The sequence below is a fragment of the Ambystoma mexicanum genome, chromosome 9 (assembly GCF_040938575.1).
Source record: "Ambystoma mexicanum isolate Mex_15411 chromosome 9, UKY_AmexF1_1, whole genome shotgun sequence".
Classification (NCBI taxonomy): Eukaryota; Metazoa; Chordata; class Amphibia; order Caudata; family Ambystomatidae; genus Ambystoma; species Ambystoma mexicanum.
In genome coordinates, this window is record NC_090931.1 from 751470609 (window position 1) to 751488112 (window position 17504).

The 17504-nt window shown below is 46.9% G+C and overlaps 1 protein-coding gene across 4 annotated transcripts in view; it reads left to right on the forward strand.

Annotated features, from left to right (window-relative positions):
• The window catches only part of MYO1B (myosin IB), a 1142119-nt gene that overhangs the window by 620883 nt on the left and 503732 nt on the right, over nt 1-17504 (forward strand). For all 4 annotated transcript variants that reach the window (XM_069615684.1, XM_069615681.1, XM_069615682.1 and 1 more), the window contains exon 9: nt 16245-16348. In XM_069615684.1, coding sequence (XP_069471785.1) covers nt 16245-16348 — 104 coding nt within the window. The remainder of the gene's footprint in view (nt 1-16244; nt 16349-17504) is intronic.

Below are 17504 nucleotides of genomic sequence, written 5' to 3' on the forward strand. Positions count from 1 at the left end.
TATGCTCGGAGATAAGAACGAGACTGCCATTACCACCAGCGGAGGAACCGCTCCCGACGGGGGTCCCAGAGCCAGGCCCTTCTGGGAGCCCTCCCCCTAAGAGAAGGATTCATCCTCCACCTCCTTTTCAGCCATCGCGCTCTGTTCAGCCCTCCTCCCCGCCCACGACACGTGGGGATGATACGGGGACTGACACGGCCGCGACGGGTACAGACGACGAGGTTTACGACGAGGATCTGCCGTCGTCACCTCCCACCCAGGCTTCCCCGCCCGACGAGATTGGATCGTTTCACTCCATGATCGCCAGGGCATCCGAGCTTTTCCAGCTCTGCCCTGAAGAGAAGAAGGGAGGTTTCCTTTATCAACGGCGCGAGCCCAAGAGGAAGACGGTCCTCTCTGTACCTCTACTGGACGATATTTGGGATGAAGGCCTCGCCCTCCTCAAGAACCCATCCACGACGCCGGCTAGAAGGGATCGGTACGAGAAGAAGTACCGGGTCCCGGACGCGGCCCCCTTGTGCCTTCGGGCACAGCCGACCCCGGACTCGGTCGTCTCTGAGGCGGCCAGGAAGAAAGCGAGGGGGGGGGCGCGGCCTCTACGTCGACCTCCCCACCGGACGGCGAGGGAAAGAAATTAGATACGATGGGACGCAGAGTCATCTGGTCTGCAGCGACGACGATTAAGGCGGCCAACGCCTTGGCTATCGTAGCCCGCTACGACAGGGAGTTGTGGTACAAACTGGCCCCCCTGCTGGACTTCCTACCGGACGACAAGAGGGCGGAAGCCCTAGAGATCTTGCAGGAAGGAGAGGTGGCGTCGGACCACGCCATTACGATTGCGAAGGACACTGCTGACACTGGATTTCGCCAGTTGGGCAACGGCGTGTGCCTTAGGCGGCGTGGATGGCTCAAGGCTACTGACTTCCGTCAGGACGTGCAGACCAGAGTCTTGGACATGCCGTTCGACGGAAACAACTTGTTTGGGAAAACAGTGGACGACTCCCTTCAAGCCATCAAGGCAGACACGGAGACGGCCTGGGCTCTTGGGGTTCTCCAGCAACGGCGGCCGCCCTTTCGGAGCGGCGGAGGCAAACAGGGTGCCTCCAAAGGTTCCAGCGGCGGATTTTCCACCTACCGTCAAGCGGCCCGTTCGTCGTCACAGGAAGCTTACAGGGGACGCGGAAAGTCAGGCGGATCCTGCCGTCGTCGCCAAGGAGGACAAGGCGGCAAAGCCTCGTCTAAGCAGGACTGAACCGGCCGTGGGGTCGGGCCCCCACCGAAGCACCCCGGTGGGAGGCCGGCTGGCGAGCTTCGTCGGCGTGTGGGAGTCCATCTCCACTGACCGTTGGGTGCTGGACGCCCTAGCTCAGGGTCACGCGCTCAAGTTTCTAAAGAGGTGCCCGCGCGTCCCCCCTGTGGCCAGGAAAGAACATCACGTCCCTCAACTTCTCTTGGAGGTAAAGGCGATGCTCAAGAAGGGCGCCATCGAGCTCGTCCCAAAGAGGCTTCGGGGCTCCGGAGTTTACTCAAGATACTTCCTCGTGAAGAAGAAGACGGGAGGATGGCGTCCCATCCTGGACCTACGACGACTGAACAAATTCATCAAGGCACAGAAGTTCCGGATAGTCACCCTACAACACGTCCTAGGTCAACTGGAGGAGGGCGATTTCCTGTCGTCGTTGGATTTGGAGGATGCCTACTTCCATATTCCCATCCTAAAGGGACACCGAAAGTTTCTCAGGTTCGTGGTCCAAGGGCGTCACTACCAGTTCAAAGCCCTTCTCTTCGGATTGAGGTCGGCACCCAGGGTGTTCACCAAGTGCCTCGCACCGGTGGCGGCGCAGCTGTGCCGAGAGGGGATCCATGTCTACCCCTACCTGGACGACTGGCTCATCCGAGCGAAGATGAAGGAGCTCGCCGTGGAGCACACGGCAAGGACCGACCAACTACTCACGGACCTGGGATTCTCCATGAACTACGCCAAGTCCCACCTGGTGCCCGCGCGAGACGCACTGTTTCTGGGAGCAAAGCTCGACACAGTGTCGCTTCTGGCCTCTCCGTCGGAGGAAAGGACGAGAGCCATCTTGGGCAAGGTGCAGCGGATGCTGGTTGCGGACGCGGCCAGAGTGAGGTCCATCAAGTCCCTCCTCGGAATGATGTCTTCTTGCATTTACCTCATCGCCTGTGCAGGCTCCTGATGCGCCCGTTGCAGGAGTTCCTGGACGCGCGCTGGATCCAGACAACGGGCAGCTTCGAGGAGAGGATCACACTTGACGAGTTTCCGACAAGCGATCCGGTGGTGGGGCACCCGCGCGCATCTGACGGCGGGCATGGACTTCCAGACCCCCGGCCACCAGGAGACAGTGACCACGGATGCCTCCCTGGAAGGGTGGGGAGCGCACACTGACAATCTGCACGCGAGAGGCCTTTGGCTTCCAACGGAGAAGTCCCTCCATATCAACGTCCTGGAGCTCCGTGCAGTGTTTTGGGCCCTCGGGTCCTTTCTTCCGTCCCTCAAGGGCAAGGTGGTGGGGATCTTCACCGACAACACCACCACCATGTTCTACATCAGGAAACAGGGCGGAACCAGGTCCCCAGCCCTGTCCAAGGAGGCGCAGGACCTGTGGCATTGGGCCGTCGCCCAAGGGATGTTTCTGGTGCTGTTTCATCTGGCAGGGATAAAAAACACCATCGCAGACTCGCTCAGCAGAGAGCTGCGCTCGTGCCACGAGTGGGAACTACGACAGGATCTAGTGGACCGCCTCTTCCGACGGTGGGGCACACCCCAGATCGATCTGTTCGCAACGGCGACGAACTCCAAGTGCCAGAGGTTCGCCAGCAGGTTTCCCCAGCCGAGGAGCATGGGCGATGCTTTCTCGTTCCCCTGGGAGGGCCTGTTTCTATACGCATTCCCTCCATTGCCATTGCTGATCCGGCTCATCAATCAGCTCAAGAGGTCACGGTGCAGGATGATCCTCGTCGCACCTGCGTGGCCGAGGCAGATATGGTTCCTGAACCTTCTGGACTTGTCAGCGTCCCCGTCAATCAAGCTACCAGTGGACGCGGATCTTCTCTCCAGGGAAGGAGGCGCCATCCTCCATCACGACTCGAAGTCGCTGAGCTTGCAGGCCTGGCTCCTGCAGCGTTAGAGTTTGGAGGATACGACATACCGGCCGACTGCAGAGAGGTTCTTGCAAAGACCAGGGCGTCCTCAACTCTTAAATGCTACGGACACAAATGGAAGAGGTTCTCTGTCTGGTGCCACGCACAGAAGATTAACCCTCTACGGATTACGGCTCCCCAAGTACTGCCGTACCTACTGACGCTGGCCAAGGCTGGACTGGCACACGCGTCCATCAAGATTCATCTTGCTGCGATCTCCCGATACACCAGAACCACGGGGCGGACGTCTTTGTGGTCTCATTGTCTGGTGAAAGAGTTCATGAAGGGACTGTTCAGATCGTTCCCGCCGGTGAAGGCTCCGGCCCCGGCGTGGGAGCTCAACGTGGTGCTGACCAAGCTCATGGGACCTCCGTTCGAGCCTCTGCACTCGGCTCCGTTGAAGTTCTTGTCGTGGAAAACAGCGTTTCTTGTGGCCATCACCTCCGCACGACGGGTGGGAGAGATCCAGGCCCTTTCCTGCAAGGCCCCGTACTTGACTTTTCACGACTGGAGGGTAGTGCTCAGGACGCACCCCTCCTTCATGCCCAAGGTGCCATCGGACTTCCACCTCAACGAACCCTTGGTGTTGCCTGTTTTCTTCCCGTCGCCTTCGTCGCCGGCTGAAAGGACTTTGCACTCGCTGGATGTGGCTAGAGCGCTGAAGTTCTACGTGGACCACACGAAGTGTTTTCGGAAGACGTCACAACTCTTTGTGAATTTTGGACCTGTCAATCAGGGGAAGGCTCTCTCGAAGGCTTCCATTTCCAGATGGCTCTCCGGCTGTATCATGTACTGTCATCGGTTGGCAAACCGACCGTTGCCTGGCCGTCCGAGAGCCCATTCCACCAGAGCGATCGCAGCTACCACGGCGTTCCTATCTGGTGTGCCCTTGCTGGACATCTGCAGGGCTGCTACGTGGAGGTCGACGCACACCTTCACGAAATTCTACTGCGTCGATCGGGATTCCAGGGAGGAGTCCAGGGTCGGCCAAGCAGTGCTGCGCAACCTGTTCGCCTAAGGTGAGCCTGGTGAGGAGGTAAGAATTGCTTAATGTTGAGTTTGATGTAATGCTTAATGTTGAGCCTTTGCCACCTCCCGTGGTTGTGCATGTGTGTACTGCTATGTATTCCTTATTCATGAGCATGTGAATCCATGCCAGACCCCATGCTGGAGAAGGAACAAGTTACTTACCTGTAACTGTTGTTCTCCAGCATGGGTCTGGCATGGATTCACATGCGAACCCTCCCGCCTACCCCTCTGCAGCTCTTCACTTGGTCATACTGCCACTTCACGTGCTACCAAATCTGAAGATGGCTGCCAGAGGCGGGGCTTAGGTAGAGGGCAGTCATTGGCTGTGGTCAGTATGACGCAGAGATCAGTGATTGGTTACTACTACGAAAGACAGATCAGAAACAAAACTGATACTGATTTTTTCTTTACCGAGGATTCCCAGCCTGACGACGGGGAATATTCATGAGCATGTGAATCCATGCCAGACCCATGCTGGAGAACAACAGTTACAGGTAAGTAACTTGTTCCTTCTAATGTCCTGGATGATTTCCTTTGCCCAGGATTCAAAATCGACTTTGTCAACATGTTCACCTATGAAAGATAATAAGTGAGGGCAAAATGTCTTCAACTGAACATTTCAATGGTAACACATCTCCACTTTCCACATTTAGGAAAATAGCCACAATGGCATTCCTGTCCACAGTGCTTTGTCACTGCCACAGGAAGATTTGCCACAGTTCAAAGAAAAGGCAATATCCACACTGTTGATGTTACACAGTTCTTGGTTAACAGTTAGCACTTCTTGAATTATAATTTCAACTTTCAAAAGGGTATATTTGTCAGGATTATGTCTTAATACTGCTACTACCACTTCAATTATACTTCTATTTACTTCACCACGAGAATAGTCACCTTTGTACCACAGTGTTTCACCTTAGTTTCGACGTCTGCAACATAGCATCTACTGACAACCAGATATACCTTTTTAGTTCCAATACTTTGGACTACTGCCTCAGCATCAATGACTTTTAGATAACTTCAACAAGATAGATTTTTAAAGTACTTCCTCCTCCTCAGGTAGGCAAGGCACTCATACATTGCATAGATTTCTCCAAAGGCGCAGCCTCTTTGCCTCTAATTGCCATAAAAGCAACCTGGGTTTGCCTTCAAGGCTCACTTCTCTCTGGCTTCCAGAGTCTTGGGCATTACAGGATGAGTCTGCTTCAAAATAGCCTTTACAAGCAGTCGGTTCTTCTTCCCAAACTTTACCTTCATCTTTCTCCCAGCTATCAGCCCACCAATTGCCCAGACGCCTTGGTGCCACAGTCTTAGCTTCACGTAATACTTGTGTACTTGTTTCTTCAGACTTTTGATTGTTGGTAACTTCACAATGTATCTGGATTGCTCTGAACTCCGAGAAAGGGTCAGCTTCACAATTAGTATGGGGTACATCTTAGTTTAGGCAATGCTTGTTCTCGTCAATCGTTTATACTCTTTAAACTTCTTGTGAATTAAAGGTATGTTACTTTTATACAAAGTATAAGGTTCAGTCTCTCGGTAGAAACTACTGTTAGGCACATGCAACCTCTCTTTGGTGTAGTTTTCAAGCTTTAAAGGTAGTTATGGAATTTTATTTCCGTAGAAGAAAAGGATAGAATTCAGGTCTTCTTACGGAATCACAATTAGCCCTACACAACCACATTTTAATGTAGGTGTCCAATGGTAAAGATTGTAACCTTTGTATCATCACAGTTAAAGGTTCAGAAATAATCTTCTGAGCATTCCCTCTTCTTAATTAGGGACACCAGACCAGTCCTTGAACAGTAAGTCTTTGAATAGTGGAACAATGGGATTTTACAAGCTTTGTCCTCTTACATTAGTAAGAAGCTCTTACTTTATACGCCTGTGTTTACAATTTCATTGTTCAGAGCATTCCAAGACAGTGATAAACTTCTACTTGCTTAGAGTCTTGGGCGAGTGGCTAAGGGAGCTTGTTACTATTACCGGCAAGGCTTGTGCAATGTTTTAGAATGCTGTGATTCACTCGCAGGCTTCTGAAACACTTGCTCCCTTCAACAAAGTTAGCTTTTGTCATATTTGAGTTAATTTTAAGGGTAGGTTTAATTCCCTTCAAGTTATTAAGAGAGGGGCTATGAGAATTAGCCGTTAAGAGGAAGGTAGTTTATTGAAGACATTTCCATATTCCGTTGTATTGTACCCTTGGGAGTGAGGAAGGTGTTTAGTCTGGGATACAAAAAAGGATCTCTCTTGAAGTTTGCTCAGATTTTACAACATTAAGGTCCACAACTCTAGAACTAATATGACGGTTAGGGACAGTAAAATGTCAATAAGCCATTACCTCTTTAGGTACTGTGAGAAACCTGAGGGCGTTCTCACAAATAGTCCCCAGGGATCCACTGCTCAGGTGGCCAGAGGAGGGCCATCGCTCTTGATTCCGAACTCTGGGGGCGGACAAGTGAGGGAGGATCACTTGGGCAGGGGTTCCTTGGGAGCTGCAGGAGATGCGGTATCCCAACGGGATGATAAGTGGGGAAGAAGTAGTTCCAGAAGCTTTTATGGGATCTGTTGGGTCCATCCTCCCTGATCCAGGCCTCAGTAACCCCGATCCAAGAGAGGACAAGAAAGGATATTATTATAGGAGACTAGGTGAGAAAAAAGATCTATAAGACAAAGACATAGTCTCAAGGGAAGTATCCATTCACCTTCCACTACTCTAGACCACAGGGAATACTATCAAGTCACATGTCAGTAGATCAGGGGTACAGAGTGACCTACTGAGAGGGAAAGCTAGCCCTTTAAATAAAACCAAAGCTAGAGGATTTCCCTATATCTCCTATCAGTCACCTACCAATGTTTCACTAAATAAATCTAATCTAGTCACCTTTCATCTCCCCCTCCTCATTTCCAAAAAATGCTGAGAAGAAGAATATACAGTTAAGAATAATGAGAATTACCCATAGGAAAAGCATCGGGAAGCAAGGCAGGGCCTACCACAACCTACCACTATGTTGTCCCATTAATAGTCAGGCAGGGTCAGGCACTCTATTCCAACTGTGCACGCCTGACTCAACTGACTCTTTACATCAGTATAAAAGGTGTGGTTTTGCCAGAAGTAATGAGCGAGCTGTGGATGCCGACTGGACCAGAGGAGCCAAGATGCAGGAAGAGAAGCCTTGCGAGTCCTGAGGGGAGCAGCGTGTTGAAACGATGTCCCGGTTTGGTTTAGGGGCTGCAGCGTGGCTTAGGAGCCATGTCTCCCGAGAGCCGGAGTGAGGCAAACTGCGACCTGCTGGCTGAGTCCAAAAAGATGCTTATTCCCTTGGGACGTGTGCCGTTCTCAAGGGTGCCTAATGGTCAGGTGGTGAGACCCTGACCTCGACACAGTGTATCCCGAGGAGACTGCTAGCCAGCGCGGCGCTACGGTTCTCGACAGTGAAGAGAGAAACTCTGCAGCGTGCAGGTGAATGGAACAGGGAGTGGAGACAGAAAAGATTTATAAGCAGCACAAAGGTAAAGAAAGCCGAATACAAAGCGAGATGAAAGCAAGCAAGAAAGCTTGAAGAAAGATGCACTAGCGGCGCTAAAGTAAAGAGGGATAAGAGGAAATTTAACTTTAAGGAATGCAATAGAAAAAGAGGGTGCGAGTGACCCGACAGACTGGAAAAGTGAAAGTAAAACCGAGAGAGAGCGAAAAGAGGGTACGGTCAACCCAAAGGTTCAAAAAGAAAAGTGCAAGCATCACGACATAGTGAAAAGAAGGTGCAAGGGTGCACATCCAAAGGAACAGTGTGTGCCAGGGTCACAATAAAGACAAGGGAAGTGTGCAAGAGACACGGCAAGATGGAAAGAGGGTTCAAGCGTGCACAATAGAAAAGAAGGCATCCAGGAGGCACAGTGTAGTGGAAAAGAACAGAGTGAAAGAGGCACAGAAGGGAAAAGGTGCCAGAAGAAAGGTATAGAGAGTAAGGAGAGGGGTTAGAGGTCAGAGTGGTCACACTTTGGGAGGAGCAAATGTCTCTGATACTACCCCATGTAAAAACTGTACAAGTGAAAGGTACATCCTGACCATCAGAACTTTGTTTGAAGACAAAAGGGGCCTCAGTTTGAGAGGCCTGACAAGAACTGTGCATTTGTTTTGAACCGGAGGAATCCAAGCTTGGGGAAGGGAACCCCAAGAGACCCAGAGACCTTGTGAACTTTGTTTATTTTCTGCAAGAGCCCAGCATGGAAGGCTCCAAGGGCTCCCCTTTTGAATTGAACTATCTTGCACTGGCTATCTACACAGTAAGATTTCCTGAAACCTGCTGTGGTTTAAATTTCCTTTTTCTTGAATCACTATTTTCTTTAAGAAGACTTCCCATCGCAGGGCAAACATAGGTTTAGACAGACCGATTTGGGTTTTGGACTTTCAGACTTCAACAGCCCTTAGCAACATAAGTTGAGGAAACAAACCCTGATATGATCTGGCATTTATAACGCACCTATACACAAGTGTTTAGAGTTAGGGCCAGAACTTTATTCAATAAAGGTTTTTTAAACTGTTACCTTTGAGTCTGTCTCTCTTGATACCATGCCTGTCTCACAGTACCTTGGGAAGATTCTTCTTTCCAGAGGAAAAATACTATGTCTCATCGCACAGACTCTCCTCACCACCTTGGGCATTGTCTCCTCCCTGGTGATCCGCCCGCAGTACACCGACCCCCAAGGTTGGGATCCAGAAGCATTTGCCTTCCCCTGGCCACCTGGGAGGAGACTTTAGGTAGGGTTTCAGTCTGGGATCCGTAGGATTCCTCACAGTAGGTAGTGCTCAAGGGAGGCAGCCTTGAGACTCACTGATGGCAGTGGTGAGTAGGAGGAGTCAAGTTGTCTGCGTTTGTTGTCTGTGTAGCAATGTGGTGTGGGGTCTACTGCCAGATTGTTAGTTACGCTTAGTTGGACAACTACAGCCCAGGTTTGCCAAGCATATGTACTCTGTGTGTGTATCCCTGTGTGAGCGTGTGTCAGTTGTAGTTTGTAAAGGTAAGTGTTATAATAGGAAGGAAGGTGTTAGGGTAGTCCTTCTGTGTTTCCATGTCTCTGTTTTGGAAGGGAGGTCTTGGATCCATCCTTTCTGTTGTTTCCCCGTCTCCCTGCATTCCTGACTGAATGATGTAATCTGTAGAATGCTAGGTGATTGATAGAATGTGTCAGGATGATTGCATGCTCTGAGGGTTGGTGAGAATGTAGCCTGGGTCGTGGGAGCTCGTGGGCTCCCTGAGCTTCCTTAAAGCTCCTGTTGAGGTAATGTACCCGATGACATCTGAGCCTGTGAAGCAATTGAATAAAAAAGCTGAATTAACTTACCGGCTGCCTCCATAGTGATTTACCCACATAACACCCTTGTCTTCTCTACGCTCCACCCCTTTCACCTACCCCTTCTCCCTTCCTCCCCAGCTTACCTCCTGCCCATTCCTCTTCCTCCCCTTTTCTTTGTTGGCTACGAGTGGTTACCAGCGTGTGAGGCATAGCTACTAACCTCCCGTATGCATGGCTACCAGCATTCCAAGACCAAGTTTTCCAATGCACATAACATACCTCGTCCCAGCGCTCCAGCCATTCACATGGTTCACCACACCCTCACCCACCATATCCTTTCTGTCTGATAAAAGTAGCAATCAGAAGGTGTTTTTTACAAACACAAGGATTTGCAGAAAAGGTTCACATACAATACCTTCTTGGTGTTTAGGCGTTTTTCAAAGTTTGTCACATATAAAAGCATGAACAGGAGTCTTAACCTGCCAGAATTTCTTCCCGTCACTTTCAGATTGTAGTTGGATCATTACAGCAGACACATTAACCCAGATATCCTCAAACCTGATAATGAAATGTTTCATGTCCAATCTGTACTCAAAGCTGCTGCCCTCTCTTTTGATTTTGGCAATCTGCAGATTGTTGCAGTGGCAGGTGCCCGGTGTAGTAAGGCAAGGCAATTACACACGTTTACGTTATGGCTCTTGTTGAAATTAATAGTTTTATTATTTAGCTTTTCTGTGAAGAGGTTGAACCGAACACATCTAGGGGATAAACTGCACATAATAAGGAAGTATCTAAAGTAAATGGGGTTGGGATGGGCATGAAATGTTGAAACCTTGTGGCCAACAGAAAGTTACAAAACCTACTTTTTGCCTTTTTTTCAGCTTTTTGGCTACCGGTCGGTTTCAAACTCAGAATGTCCAAGGTACAGCCAAAAGAGTTCATACTAACCATACAATGCCTAGGCTAAAACGAATAAAGCAAAACATTGTTTGTCTCAGGAAGGCACCTCCAGGGTTAACTCCGTCTTGATTATTCCAGTCAGTAACCAGCACTCTGAAGCTCTCTCCCAGCTGTCTGTTTCATAAACCCTCACAGTAGGTCCCTCAATGACCTTGGATTTCATATTGTGTCTCTCCAGAGAACCTCAGTTACTTCTGCTTACACGGTGGGTCTCCTCCAGACACTGGATATCTCAGCATTCATAGTATAGATCTCCCACACCTTGGGTTTCAACATGAACTTCAATGCCTATTTCTTCCTCTCTCATTGAGCATCTTTTTCAGGCAGCCGTTGCTACCTTCCTGCCATGTTTCATTTTTGATAAAGGAAGCTTTCACCTCCAAACCTTCTCCTACTTAGCACAGCACCTCTCGCCAGTTCTAACTCTTGCCAGGTAGTCTTCTTGTCAGTAGGGGCTCTTAGTCCTCTACAGAGTCGCTCCTGCAGGTTTGTCAAGACTTGAGCTACCTCTGCCCACGAAGCAGGGGTGGTTTGGGTGGGTCTGCTCCTTTCCAAATTCCTCCACCTTCTCCCTTTCTTCTTCTTTGCTAGTATTTCCAGGGAACATGCACTTGTTTGAGCCCTCTGGTTTAGCTGGGACTGTTGTGGTTTTGTATAAAGGGTTTTTGAAAGGTTGCTTAAGTGTACTCCTCCTCCTAACCCCTAAAGTATGTTTGAATCACGCTGATGGTTTTGCTTTACATTTGTTAACTGTGATTCCGCCTGAACCTTCTGGGTCTATAAATGTGGCTTGGAGAATTGACACCATCTTGGAAGTTCTCTGGTTCCCGAACAGGCATATGCAGCATTCTTTGTGCACCAGATGGTGAGTCGTGGCTCCTGTGTTTAAGAGCTATCCAACCGCGGGCTCCGTGGTTGTCTGAAGTAGTCTGATTGTAAGTTTGGGAACTTATTGGTTTCTTCCACGTGGGATTCGTGCTTACGTTTCATAACATTATGCAGTTTGGCTTGGTGAGCCATAGTTTGTCTCAAGTGTGTCTAACACAGGCAGCCATGGCAATATTATGCTCCTGCTTGCTTCCAGACTGTACAGCAGTATTGCCTGTGAGCTAGCACTTGATGTTTGTGTGGAAATACTTGCTATCATTCTCTAAGATGCTTTGGAAATGGAAACCCGGAACACCTTAGTAGATGCCAAACTGTGCCTTAGGTGCTTGTGCGGAATCCCACTTATTCACCCCTCTGGCATACTCAACTGGTAGCGGCTGATCCCACCCAGTTACTAGCAGCTCGTCCCCGCACACAACAGGGTGGGGAGTTGTTGCAACTAGCCACACTTTTCTTTCGGGACAATATCAGTAGACCAATTTATCCTGAATCTGTGGATATCTAATTTGTGACATTACCATTTGCTGCCCTGTTGAAATGAGATTACATTATTTAATTTGATAAAACAGAATCTTTAGCTGCCTTTTATTCATACAGAAATGCTGCTTCATCTCCAATTTAGCCTTCAGACATTTTCAGGTTTTCTCTACGTGAGTTAGCAGGACTGTCCTCTCACCTTCCAAGTACAGTGCACCTGGGTTTCAGGCGAAGATAGATGTGGCAACCCACGAGATATGAGGAGGTGATCAAATGCTGGATCTCTACTTTTCAGCATGACTAGGACATCTTTCCCCTTAAGTGTGCATCTTGCTCACATCCAAAAGTCATGTGTGGACTTGGATCGAAGAAATGAATGAGTTTTAGCTATAGTAGCGTTAGACCATTGTTTGAATATTAACTCAACATTCCCCCACAATGTATCTGGTTAGAATGCAGTAGTCTTCATAAAGCCTTTTATGATGCTGCTGGTATTATACTCTTTCACATCATTTGTTTTCAATGAAAAAAATCAATGTAAGCACTTTTTACCAAAAATGCACTCATTGTGCTACATACGAAACCTATTTAAATTTAAACAAAAGACATTGATAAATGATATATGTTCACACTAAAACATTCAAATGCTAAATTAGACAAAATTGAGGAGAATGAGTATACAAATGGGTAACACAGTGAAACAAAGCATTACTTCTGAAAGTACGTTGAATGGGCTGGAAAGTAAAGGGTCTAGAAGGAGTAAAGTAGGGTGTACAAAGCAGGGCATGGTGGGATTTCTCCCATTTAATAATTATCCAAGGGTAGTAAATAGTGCACATTGAAAAAAGTGCATTGTGCATAAAAGCATTTTCTTATTGGAAAATATATTTCTGTGAAATGGATGCACTGACTTGCATTTTTGGACTTGTTTGAAAGTTTTGGGATGCATAACCACAAAGTACCCATGACCTTAACTGTTTGAGGACATGTGAACTCTCTCATCCTCGTTTCAATTAAGACAAGCTCGAAAACGCTCTGTTTGGAAAACTCAAAAAAATGAACCCTACATTGAGGACAGATGCAGAAGCAATTGAATAGTGAGAAATGTCCACAATAAAGAAAGTGCCATGTCAAAAAAATTGATTACAAATCAAAGACTTTTAAACCTTCGGAATAGTTCACTGTAAAATATATATATATATATATATATATATATATATATATATATATATATATATATATATATATATATATATATATATATTTTTCTTTTTATTTTTTATTTTGGTTGGTTCAAAATATTAAACCTTTCAAAACGTATAAAATACAGATCATGATTACTTAATCACACAACAATTTGATCAATATATATCATGTCCTTCTTTACAAAGTCAGATTTATGAACAAAGATAGATAAAACATAGCGGCAGCACGAAATTCATTACACTAAAGGAAACAATAAAAAAAATATATAAAATTACAAATTAAAAATAATAGGCAAGGGAGCGTAGTCTATTAGACAGATTTGAACAATGCATTTAAATATTGTACAGACCGTCAGTGTCTTATTAGTAAAAAGCCAATGCCACGCTTGTGTTTGATTCATGGGGGGGTAAAAACATAGTCACTCTTGTGAAATACTACTTTCTCAAATCTGTTAAGTTCTGGCATTCGATTAAAATGTATTTTATTCAAGTACACAAAGAGCCACTGGCAATCTCGCATTTGATTGCAATATGTGGTGGGTGATATAAATCCACTGCTTTATAAGCTATACACCCCAACCTGAAGCAAATGCAAGTTTTCAGTGGGTGCCAGTGAAATGTCATAGGGCCTCATTACACGGTATGTGGTAAGGGATTACCGGCACCGGTAAGGGCACCGGTGCGTTAATCCCTTACCGCCCTACTACGAGGTCCCTTAGCGGGTCCCTTCCTTAACGCCTGGTTTTAACAGGTGTTATGGAAGGGATCCGTTGAGGGACTTCAGAGCTAATAACGGGCCCGCTAATAGCAGGCCTGTTATTAGCTCCTTCCCCATTCCCATTGAGCCCTATGGGGGCTCAAATGGGAATGGAGAATGGTTCCCGGAATGGGGATTTACCGGTCCCGCCAAAGTCGGAATGACCTGATAAGTCCCTATTCCGGGAACACGGACCCGGAATGCGGTAAGGGGGTAGCCATGGCGCTAATAGCACCATGGTTACCGCCTACCGTGTAATGAGGCCCATAGTCTTGACTTCCTGTGACCGGTCAGCTAGCTCTGAAGTGATTGAAATGCTGATTTTAAGGGGAGGACGAGGCGAGATCAGAACTTGAAATACCAACCACCCTGCTTCTCTGTCCCTTTTGGAAGAAGAATGATTGAAACGTAGCTTGATATCCACATAAGAGTTTTGATGACGCATGGGAGTAGAAGGAACACCCACTTCATAGCACCGTATGGAAGGTCAGAATCGGCACTCTGAAAATGAGTGTGGTTCTCAGGTTTATTTATTTTTCTGCCTGGTGCAAAACACTTCTTTCACCAAGACTATCAGCTCAAAGCCTCTCCCATGAAAGAAAGTCAAATGGTGCTCATCAGGTGGTCTTGTAAATTAATATTGGTCCTCTTTCCAGAGTATTTTCACTGTCCATATTTCCCAAAAGAAAAACCTTGGACAAAAAACAGTAATAAGCCCTTGAGGAACTACCAAGTCAAGGAGATGGCTGGTTGCTTCTGATCCTATCAGAAAAGGCTTTTGCCAGCAGTTCAAGTTACGGATCGACCTAGGGTGCTGATAGATTCTCCAAGTGTTCTAGCCCAAGTCTTGCTCTTTTTCCCCTGAAGTTCTTTGATCCCCCGCCTCTCTTCTAGAGCTCTTATTCTCTTCCCCTCTGGTTGGTTCTTCTTTCTTGCACTCCTCATTTTGGGGTAATTGCTGTCTCTCCCCACTCTTGAGCTACTCGTTTCTACACCTCCCACTTGTGGGTTCCTCTTGCTTTCACACTCCCCACTCTGGCGTGTGCGTTGTTTCTCCCCACTTTGGGATATTCACGCTCTCTTGCCACTATGGTTGTCTTCTCTTTTGCACTCCCCACTCTGGGCTGTTCATTCTTCCTACTCTGGGATTCTTTCTCTCCATTCTGTTGCCCTGCTGCCTTTCCATTGGAATCATTCCATACCTATTTGCATGTTTCAGTGCACCGTGGGAGGGGTGTTGAGTAGGGCCGCTTCTCCAGTGGTTGAGGAGCTTCTTGTGTGCCTTCTCTGCTGGGTACCTCTTCAGTTGGTTGAGGCTCTTGCTTCTAATCGAGCTACGCAGAGTCACTTATGTGACCCTTCAACTGGACTCCATTTCTGTCCTCCAAGGCCTCTCCCCAGGCTGTTCTGGCCAGCTTTCTGCTGCGCTGCTCAGCACTCTCGCGTGCATCCTCCGTAGGGACGCCGACACCAGTGTTCTCACACTTGCCGTCCACACCCCTTTCTTCCTGGTTGGTGTGGTTAAGTTCCACGCTGCCTGCTGAGACTCCCCTGTGATTGGTTGTCTGTGGTCTGCGGGACGCTGCTCCTGGGGGCTGGTGCTCATCCCTGTTCAGTCTCTATTGAAGTTTGGGCACATGCAAGGTCAGAAGCCAAGTCAGCCATTGCAAAATGGTATGTTGTAGTTCTAGTGAATCTTGGCTCATAGATATCTTGCAAAGTTGTTAGTCATTGGGGAGGGGGATAAAGGGTGACTTATACTCCATTAGGGGTCTGTGCCCTCTAAGGGGAAGTCACTCCCCAAGGGATCCCACTTAAGCATATTGGACTCACCTCCCTAGTCCCAAAGGGGGTTGGCTCCCCCTTGGAGAGAGTAGAGCATCTCCCTGGATTTGTCACAATTTATAAGGTGCTTATCTTTTTGAACCTCAACAAGGTTTGAAAAGATAATAAACCCTGATGGCTGAACCTTCTCCGTTTCAACAGTGTTCGATTTCTAAATACCCACATTGACTGTCATTATCCAGAGAGAAGTGCTTCCACATTTGCTAAAGTGGCTCCATTTTAGCATGAGAAGTGCTATAAGGGAGTCATTCTAGGATTCAAAGTTTATAAAGCCAGTAACTAAGGTAATTGTTTTAAAAATGTGCTTCTCTAGATGTTCATGAAAGCTTACTATTCCCTATAAAGAATACAATTGGATTGTCGAGTATTAATGTTAAGTCATAACTAACTTGGTGTGGAAAGAAATGAGTTAAAAGGGTTATAACATTGTCTAACATGGCTAAATCTATCCAATTTTACTTTATTGAAGTATCATACTCTAGTTTAGAGAAATGCTATGCCTGTATTTTTGATACGTACGTATTGATAACCATAGACTGTACGTGAACGTTTTTTATTTTACAAAGCCATTGCTTATACCTTTTTCAGTTGGAATAGCCATTAAATATGTGTTTTGTTGACAGGCAAACTGAAACTTGACCGAGACTTCAGCAAATACAACTACTTGAGTCTGGACTCCGCCACAGTAAATGGAGTTGACGATGCTGCAAATTTCAGAACAGTTCGGGTAAGAAATAAATGTACTCTGAAAAAAATGTAAATGACTTGCAATGTAATTTGATCAAAATTGTTCATGTTATGAAGTGTTTTTTATGACCCAATCAGCATTGTAGGAATAGGTGCTCTGAGATGCATGTTAATCCACCTACTTCTGTCTCTGTTGCTTGCATCAATCTCTTAACATACCTCTCATCTGCCTACTTGCTAACATCTTTCCCTAGCCTCTAACCTGCTTCTTCCCTCACTTCCTCTGCCTCCACTCTAGCACTTCACTCATAATGGTCACACACCGAGCACAGCTGGCCGTACTGCCAACCTGCCCTGAAAAATTTCCAATAATCGTTGTCCTTAATGTATGTATATCCACTTATGCATTATGCCTGGTGTCTATTCCATTTACTCCCCTCCACAACCTGAGTGTCCCTCAAACTCACCCCATTGTAAGAAGCTCACTGCTTCCCGTCAAATCTGATTTATTATCTATTGTATGTTCTTTTGTGATCATAAGAGCATTGTTCCTCCTCTATAGAAATAAATAAAATAAAACGATCTTGCTCTCCAAAAGTCTTAGTAAGCCAAAGTAAAACTATATTTCTCACTCTGCAATACGTTTTTCTCAGTTCGAGGGATACATATTTGACTTTTTCACAGGACTTTTTGTTAAGTTTGTATTTCCTCTTCAAAAGTTCTTGTCTTTGAGACTCCATCATACATATAGAATAATCAATTTCTTTTCTTTCAATCTTGTGTTCCACATTTTTATAGGTTTGCTTTCTTTCTGAACTAAACTGCTCTGTCTTAAAATGATTTTTTTGAAGAAATGGGCATCCCAGTGCTATTGCAATAGAGTTGGTGGAGAGGCGGTTATCCAGCTTCCAGCAATCGTTAATATCAAAGTGCTTAAAATAAACAAAAGGTGATTAACCCTTGCAGTGGATATTTCATCCCACCCCAGTAATATGACAGGAAAGAGTGCAATTTTGGACTATCTGTAGTCCAAGATTTTGTCAACCAAAATGAAACTTTTTTATGCAGGAAAAAAGCATTCAAGCTACATCAATATTTGGCATCTACGAACGGATCTTCCACTTGTCCTTTCCAGCAGTAGCTGTGTGTCTCTACTGACTCCCAGTCCCCTGAAATCTCCTCCCACCCAACTATTC